Source organism: Solanum tuberosum, unplaced genomic scaffold (assembly GCF_000226075.1).
Source record: "Solanum tuberosum cultivar DM 1-3 516 R44 unplaced genomic scaffold, SolTub_3.0 scf00671, whole genome shotgun sequence".
Classification (NCBI taxonomy): domain Eukaryota; kingdom Viridiplantae; phylum Streptophyta; class Magnoliopsida; order Solanales; family Solanaceae; genus Solanum; species Solanum tuberosum.
The window spans coordinates 160,647-170,127 of NW_006239603.1; the positions used below are offsets into that span (position 1 = coordinate 160,647).

The following is a 9,481-nucleotide window of genomic DNA, read 5'->3' on the forward strand; positions in this document are numbered from 1 at the left end:
AAAATTTGAGTCATGTTTTATTATTCTAACTTTATATTATATAATTTTCATTGAAAATTTACATTATTTGCATTCTTACTTCATAATTTATGGATATATCATGCCTCTCCATACCTCATTTGTAGGATTACATTGAGTATGTTATGATTATTCAATTTATATTTGTCAACTAAAAAAATAGGCCATCTTTATGAAGTTTGGCTTTAGGCCCAAACTTGTTAAAATGGATTGAAAAGACCCATAAATTTACTTCGAATTGATTTTGAAAGGTAATACTCCCGCAAAGTTAAAAGTACAAGTTATGGAAGTATTTTGTAATTTATGGCAAGTAAAGCAAAGGTGTATTTGTACCATTTGTTTCAATATATGGGAGGGAAATAGAAATAGGAGAAAGTGAAAGGGTGAGGATGGAGCACCACTGAAGAGACAAGGTCACCTCTCTTCGTTACCCCCAAACTGTTGTTTTTTGGGCATTTGGGGATGGAGTTGGCATTTTCATCCCTTCGATTTTCATCTCACCAACACAATGCTTACCACTACAGAAAGTTAACCGCTCCACCTTCTTGTAATGCTGCTAACTTGATGTTCAAATCTTCCAACAACTTGTCATCTTTGCCTGGATTGCGCAAAAACTTTTCAAACACCCTTTTGTATAGAAACTACAGGCACACTTCCATCCGGGTATGTCTACAAATTTGAGATTGTTTCAATTTTTCATGTCTAAGCAGAGAGAGGGGTTTGACATTTTATAGGATTGTCAAGTTCTTGAAATTCATTTTGTCCTAAAAAGGAATTAATTCGCATTTTCTTGCCAGTTTTTTCTGGCTTTGTTTGGTTGGTTTTTTGCTGCATCTTTCTGGTTTTAGTTAAATATGAGAGAGCAAACAGCTTAAAGAAGAAATTGATTACTCTTTGGAGATGTAATTTTGTGCTTTAATTAGTTTGAAGTTACATTGACAAAATTGTGTGACCCTTTATCCTCTTGAACCTGAAGATGAAGAATTGAGTGAAGCTTTTCAAAAATTTGATAGTTGCTGCATCTTACCTAAGTGTTAAAGAGCTCAACTTTCTATTGCTTGCTTAATTATCTGTCTATATTATGATACACCAGTTATTGACCACATATATGGATCATTTATGTTCTTATTTCTACGTTGATTGCGTACGGAGATAAGATCTTCTGACAAGGGGTATTACTTTACTACCTTGAAATATTCAATTAGTAGTATTCTCATGAAAGATGAACACTTCCAGGCATGTTCTCAAGTTGGTACTGCTGGATCTGATCCAGTGTTGGATAAAATTTCACAATTTAAAGATGCCTTTTGGAGATTTTTGAGGCCCCACACTATACGTGGGACTGCGCTAGGATCCGCGTAAGTGTTTATTATGTGTATGATATGAGCAACACGTTGGTTAACTTGTGTTAACATGATTTCTTTGGCAGCTCATTGGTTACTCGAGCGTTAATTGAGAATCCGAACCTAATCAGGTGGTCATTAGTATTGAAGGCCTTTTCTGGTCTTATCGCCCTAATATGTGGGAATGGTTATATAGTGGGCATCAATCAAATATATGACATTGGCATTGATAAGTAAGTGATTGTAGAGTAGAAGTATTTGTTAGATATTGATTGATAGATTGTTTCTTTGTTACTTTAACTTGCAGACTACTCTTGCAGGACGGGCATAAATGAATTGCAACCCATAAAATCTCAGCTTCTCAATTTGATGATGCAATTAATATATTTCTTCTTTTTCTTTGATTACTGTTTTTCATAATGCTTTCAGGGTAAACAAGCCGTACTTACCCATAGCTGCCGGAGATCTTTCAGTTCAGTCTGCATGGATCTTGGTGTTATTGTTCGCTGTGGCTGGCCTTCTTATAGTTGGGCTGAATTTTGGCCCTTTCATTACTTCTCTTTACTGTCTTGGTCTCTTTCTAGGTACCATTTATTCAGTCCCACCATTTCGGCTGAAAAGATTTGCTGTCATAGCATTCCTAATAATTGCCACGGTATGCTTATTTCTTGATGTATTTGTTGGCTTCTTACTTCTCCTTACAACACATCTTGCTTTTCTGATTTTTTTGAGAAGTTCTGCATGTGCCGAAGTACCTCCATGGAAAAAGCAATATGCTTGATATCGCACTTGAATAAACTGTGGACATCGTATTGCAAATGTGAACTTTCCTTAGGACAATCTTTTGCTGGTATAGGAAAAATGTTTGGTGTTTTGATGGCTAAATTCTTCCGTTGAATATGAATTATGATTTACCTCTTCTGAAGTCCCTCTTTTTATGCATTTCGTTGGCTGAGACTTCCTTAATTTGTGTACTACTTAGACATGATGCCTCAATAATTACAAGTACTATCTGAAAAGAAAAAACAGAGCCTTGAAACTTTTGATGCCTTTGGCTTTGGCATTGTGAGAAAAAGTGAACAGGATACAGTTTGTACTGAGATGAAGTCTAAAGTTTCTGATTGTAGGAGAAGGTGTAGGGCAGGTGGTGGTAGCGTGTTTAGTGCCTAGTATTATTTTTCTTTTACTTTTCTGTTTGGATATATTTGCAGTTAGTTTTAGAGGAGATAGCCAATTGAACATGACTATCAGCCAAGTGTTAATTTGAACCTCGTGTCTACCTACGGCATATTAAGCTCTCCACTTACTGTAATTGGGTTCATATAGCAAAAAGGTTCTTCATCATGAAGACAATTGTTAGCATGGCTTGGTGATGGTGGTCTGGGGGACATGACCACCTGTGGTACCCAAAAGCTGTTTTTCTCCTTGGCTGGTGCTCTCTGATAATTAATTTCAAACCCATAAATAAAAAGGGGCAACTTTCCCAAAGTGACTCCAATTCAACATAGTGGTGCAGCCTAGTACCCTTCTTCCTTTTTGCATGCACACCCTTTCCATCATTGAGTTAGGAATTTCTAGCAGCTTCTACATGTGACTGCTAGAGGCGTTTCTAATAGAAACGACTATATTAGCTTGGTCCACACTTATTGCCTTTACAGAGGTATGCGAATTCTCGGAAGTCCAAAGCTTAACCTAAGCACCTGCTTCTCGCAGCTGTTCATAATTGCATCTGCAGATGTCCTCATCATTAGTTGCAAGCAGTGTAAATTATGGAACCACTTATGTTGTAATGTTTCAATCATATCCTTTTCTATGGCTTGATCCTCTTTCCTATCAACAATTATTTTGTTGAACCTTACATTACCTTCAACAAGACTCTGTTTCTGCAGTAATCATCAACACTTGAAATATAGGATAGAGCTATCAGGGCAGTTTCTAAGTTTTTCACTGTTTGATTATTGGGAAATAACGCTGATTAACATCTAGTCATCCATAACCAGTCTTAACATCTTCTCACAATTCTGAATGGTTAATGTATGCAGTTATTCATTGCATTTTAAAGTTTTGCGGTGCATATATCTTTTTGCACGGGCCAATAAATATCACCTGCTTTGAGTTAAGAATATATTGGTCACACAGAATCAAGAATTGATATGCATTGCAGGTGCGTGGATTTCTTCTTAATTATGGTGTGTATTATGCCACAAGGGCTGCTCTGGGGCTAAGCTTTGAGTGGAGGTGAATGCTTTTTCTGTCATACACTCTATTTCTATGAGTAGATGCATGTTGCCTTTTCTCTCATCTCTCTGTATATTTATTTGTCTAAAGAAACAAAGCCTGTCAATTAACATATAATTATAGCGGTTAAGCGAATTTCTTCCAAAGCTAAAAGGGCATTTAGTTATATATGAGAAATAAGGATTTGATAAGAGCAGTAGGACCTCTAGTAGTCATCAGAAGGTAGCTACACCCCAGCATTTGCCTACTTTCCAGTCTTTCCTTCATGTTTCTAGAAGCTTTATTGTTATTGTTGTGGGATAATCACATCAATTGTGGGGATCCTGCTGAGATCCTAAAAGGTACTTAAGGTTTCAAGTAATATCTCTTTATTTTTTCTATATTTTAGCTGTAAGTTGGTGGCCTTTTGGTTTAAAAGTAGTTAGGGTTTGACCAAGTAAATTACAATGTAATCCCTTCTATATTTTTTATAAATAAGAAGATACCAGCTTTTGTTCTGCCATGTTTGCTAGATTTGTAAGGTCTTCCACTACAATCAACAGAGATTTCCTCTGCTGCAGTATCTTGTATAGACGTGGGAGCTTCCGCTCTGTAGTTACTCTTTCTTTCCTCTCTCTACCTCTTCCTTTGCAAACCCAAAAAAGATGAAGATTGGTATATTTGCTCCACAGAAGAACAGTACTGTATTAGTGCATGAATATACACTGATGATCTGACCAAAGGGAAAAAAAAAAACCTCTTTTAAATTAAAATAATTTTATCTAAGAAATTTTTAACTTAAAATTGATTGAAACATAAATTAATTTGTAGGGAGAACAGTTTAGGATTAAAAATCTAGTAATAATCAGTTCATTTTTAGCGTTGACCGTTTAAGGGCATTTCCCCTACCTCATCAATTACTTATTTTTTGCTCTAGCACTTCTAACCAAAATACTTAGTTGCTTATAATAAAATTCAGCTCAGCACCTCTTAAAGTATCAGCTCCAACACTGAAAGAGTGCTTTTAAACTACTTTTGTTTCACTATGCCAAATTGGCTCTAAGCCAATAAGCAATTCATTGTCTATAATACTAATTCCACTTTATAATTAGTTTTACACTGGGTTAACATTTCTTCTACATACTTATTATTGATTATCTGATAAGTAAAACATATTTCACCTGCAGCTCACCTGTTGCATTTATTACTACCTTTGTGACTGTGTTTGCACTAGTCATTGCCATCACCAAGGATCTACCAGATGTGGAGGGTGATCGCAAGTAAGTTGTAATACAATTTTTGAAGAAATTTGCTACTTCTTTCCCTACTTTAGTTGGAGGTTTTTATGAACACTGAATTTCCTCGATGAAAAAGTTTTAATTGGTTATACCTGCTGTCAATCTATTTCTCTCAATCCATGTAGCCTTACTTGATCTCCAATATTTTGGTTACAACTTTCAAGTGATTCATCCCATACCCCATTGCTGATAGACATTTCTTCCACCGCCTTATTTTATGAAAAGAGATTTTTTCATGATTTGCCGTTGAAATATTCATACAGTTATTGGTGTTATAATTTGTCTGGATTTGTGGTTTTAGAAAGAAAAAAAAAGGAATGTGTCTAGATTCAATTGATATGATATACTAAATTAATCTGTACCTCATTACAAAGAATAAGTATTTACCTTATTGTAAGTAGAGGATAATTACTACTAGATTAAAACTCCTATAGAAGGGGAGATCCTCTTGTTTAGTGTCAACAATTAATTCAGTAAGAATTCTTCGTCTTTTTTAGCCTCTTTTTCATAACTGTTGACATCTACAGAGTTCCTCTTTTTCATTTAATGTACTAATCTAGGTTTCAGATATCTACCTTGGCAACAAAGCTTGGTGTGAGAAACATAGCATTCCTTGGCTCTGGTCTATTATTAACAAATTACATTGGTGCTGTAGTTGCAGCAATATACATGCCCCAAGTGAGTGATTTTTTTGATAGTCATGTTATGTTTGATATGGTATTGACATTTTCTTTAGGGAAAGAAGTCTCTCACAAATCCTGATTTTGCTCTCCGTCAGAAATGATTAATAGCATAATTCTCTTCATCGCAGGCATTCAGGTGTAGCTTGATGATACCTGTACATGTCGTCTTAGCATCGTGTTTAGTTTTCCAGGTACTTAGTTTGAGATTTGAATCTGATCATGATTGCACGTCAGGGAGAGACTTACCTAGCTTATTTAATCACTGCTCTGTCATTTTGTTAACACTACTTAATGCTGTGTTGGATAATTCTATTTTATTTCTACTCTATCGACTATCGTGCATTTCTTCAGTTGGTGAAGAACATGGATGAACTTGAGAGAAGTATTCTCAACTTCGCTTGTATTGCTTTGAGATACTATGGCATAATACACTGTTCAACTATTTTGTAATTTTTAAATCCATGGTATAGGCTGAAGAAGCTTTTTAATGCTGGTAAACTGTTACTCTATCTTATGATGTCTCTAGTTATACAAGGAAAACCAAACCTGAGCAATGATAGGATTTGCAAATAGTTCTAGATTCTAAACAACAGTTCAAAAGCTACCTGCCGTTCCTTAATTTACTATACAGTTTTTTTGTCAGTTGAATAAATACATTTTGGCTTCTCTCAAACATATGAAGATTAATTAGCATTTATGCCTTTTGCTTGATGTTTTCATTATCAATTATATTCTGGGGATAGTGCTATTGATTTAGCACTTCCTTGTGGAATGAGCTGTGGTTATCAAGTTAGATGTAAAAATGTTTTTTTATGTATTTGCAGGCATGGTTGTTGGAAAGAGCAAATTACACCAAGGTAATTTTAAGTTTTGCATGACGATCTCATGTTTGTGTGTATTCTACTGGTAAACAATTGTAGTTTGCAAGGTGTTTAATCACTTTGTACTATCTGATATCTGCATTTTTGCAGGAAGCAATCTCAGCATACTATAGATTTATATGGAATCTTTTCTATGCGGAGTACATCATCTTTCCTTTCATCTAAAATCTACTTGATAAAGGTTTTTGTTCGATGGACCTCGAAGAAATGCAAGTTTTCTTTCTGGTTTGCAAAGGAAAATTGTCTATAGAGATGGGGGGGATGGAGAATTTATTTATCCTGTTGTTGTATATTCTTAGGAAATTCATCAATCTATCCTTAGGAGATGGAATGTTTCTTGTGTGAGTCAATTTTGTCTATTGTAACACCCTGTATCTCCATACCAAAGGAAGAATGAATTTGTTCAACCTCAAGAGGATAAGGTGGTAAGTGGATAAATATATGGGAAAAGGGTCAAAAATGGAGGGCATTTTTGTTCCTTTCACATAGTTTAAGGGCATTTTTTTTTATCTTTTTCCCTAAATATATCAAGGAATCAATATATGAATGTTTTTGAAAGGTTAAAATAAGGTTGGAGGTCAATGGAAAGCTTAGCATAAAAGTTGAAGGGTGCGCTGCTGCGATTGATTGTTTCAAATGAGTGTATCTACCAATCTAAAAGGAATTACATGGTGTTCTACCTATCAAATTGAAGCTCTATGAGTCTTTTTTTCTAATACCAATCGTTTGTCATTTCGAGTTTTAACTTTCGAGCAAAAAGTTATGGCCTTTTTACTGAAGGGTTGCAGAGTTATATATGCATTTTGCATATCAGACCTTAGGCTGCATATTGTGATATGTGGGCTGCATTTTCTAGCGTATTTTGGTCTAGCAATTGTGAACATTCTGTTTAGAAAGTGTGTTGTATTCATCCAAATGTTATAAAACTCTAATACTGATATGCTCAAATTACATCTTGCAATGAAGTATAAAGTGATTGTTATTCAAATATAGAATTTAACTAGGTTGGGGTCGATCCCATAGGAAATATGGCTAGAAACTAGGTCAATGCAATTATTTAATCTTCTAGTCAATTATTTTCAGAGGGAGTTTTATAGTAACAATCCACAATTTATCAAATATTTGTTTGAATCAATTATTAGAATGGACTCAGACAGTATTCCTCATGATTTCACAACTCAGCAAGTATATTGTATTGGTGATGTATTTTGATGCTTAGCATGCAAAATGATAAGTTCGGTATATTTAAACGTTGTTCAACCCTATTTAGATGAATGTCATTCTAAATACCTTTAGGTTTTTTGAGTGTTTGAATTCTAAGCCTTACCTCTATTTCAGATTAACTTTATCTTTTACAGCTCAAGTCATTAGACGAGGGTTGGTAGATTTGAATCTCCGTTAATCTCTTTTCTTGTTCTATACCTCTTTTATTAAGCAAGTTAAGAATTAAGACAAGTAATAATGTTTGCAACCGCTACAAAATAAACATTACAAAGAAAATAACAATAATTGTAGGGTAGAAGATAAAGTATGTAAGGTAATCGCTCTATTCCTATTTCCTAATATGATATGTCCTTCGTACAAGTTAGGAAAATTTATGTGCCACAAAGTTCAATTCTTGATAAGACGATTCTCTTTATGGGTATGTTATACTTTGATATAATTATTATAATTTATTAAATAAGTAATTTTAATATATAGTTTAATCAAAATAATAAGAAAAAAGGTTCAGCCGAAAACTATTTTATTTGAACTTAAATAATGTATTATTTTTTATATATTTGAATTACAATCATATATATCAAAAAAGCTTTCCTAAATTATTTTCCGTTGGGAAAAAGTAAAATAATGTATTTTTATTTGAAAGTATACCCACTTAACCACAGAATCAAAGGATATGAGTTGTTCAAGCGGGGTAAAATTTTTTATTTATACTAATATACCTACCGTATATATAATGAATGCAAGATGTTAAAAAGGATAATCTACATAAGGTAATAAATACTAACCTAAAGTACCCACACGAATGATCACTCTTGATAAAACACAAAAGACTCCGAATGCTTATTGTTTATCACACGTTGTGTTTTGTATGGTTTACATACAACATAATTTTATATCTACTTATATTTATTTTTCAGTGCAGAACTACATATATATATATATAATCTGACTTTATATTGATATATACTTAGTATATGTATCCGTGTGATGCGCGGTTAATTGATATATGTAGTAATAAAATAGATTTGTAGCACAATTTCAAAATTTAAGTTATTATAAAATTTGTATAAGAGAATATTAGTATATTTAGCATCTTGGCAATTTATAATAGTTAATAATAATACATATATGAGCTTAGTTTATTAGCTAATTGTATGCATTTATTACCATAATATTTTAAATTATATATTGTTCTTTATACTCAAATAGTAATTTTGAAGTACTTATGTTTCATTTTCGATATGGTATATTAAATTTTTAGTTGTAAATATTGATATTAATTACCTATCTATGGTTTACAATTTTATTTTTTTTACCTATCTATGAAATTAAAAATCTTTTAATGCACAATATTTTCAAATCTTCAAGAATAGAAGGAAAATAAGTGAAGCACAACCACAACAATGTGTTAAAATCTTAAATTACAAAAATGTTGGTTTTAACATGAAGAAAATATATAGTTTTCTATACTAAGTATTGTAGATAGCGTGAACTCGACTTTGATGGATCTATGACTCAAACTATATCAATTTTTTTTGTAGTTAATATTAATCAATAGAGGAAATAAGACCAACCATAAACTTCACTCAAACAAACATTCTCTCCTATTTATAAATTAAGGGAAAATATTCAAGCAATTACATTTTCTAGTAGATATATATGAACAAACTTCACACAACTTAGATAACCGCAATTGTAAAAATTTAGAAGCGATTCCACTAATTAAATCACATGAATAACACCAAAAAGAATTTTAAAATTAAACAAATTAATTTAACTATCATTGGAGGCAAAAATTGTCCTTGAAGTAACTATAA

At 33.0% G+C, this 9,481-nt stretch overlaps 1 protein-coding gene across 1 annotated transcript; it reads left to right on the forward strand.

The window, feature by feature from the left end:
* The first annotated feature begins 353 nt into the window (after positions 1–353).
* Positions 354–6,904, forward strand: LOC102594989 (homogentisate solanesyltransferase, chloroplastic). The gene is made up of 10 exons (XM_006366831.2): positions 354–681; positions 1,255–1,376; positions 1,448–1,594; positions 1,791–2,016; positions 3,526–3,599; positions 4,766–4,858; positions 5,437–5,554; positions 5,688–5,750; positions 6,384–6,416; positions 6,531–6,904. Exons 1-10 carry the CDS (start codon positions 481–483, stop codon positions 6,603–6,605), a joined length of 1,152 nt encoding a protein of 383 aa, XP_006366893.1. The 5' UTR covers positions 354–480; the 3' UTR covers positions 6,606–6,904.
* Positions 6,905–9,481: the final 2,577 nt, after the last annotated feature.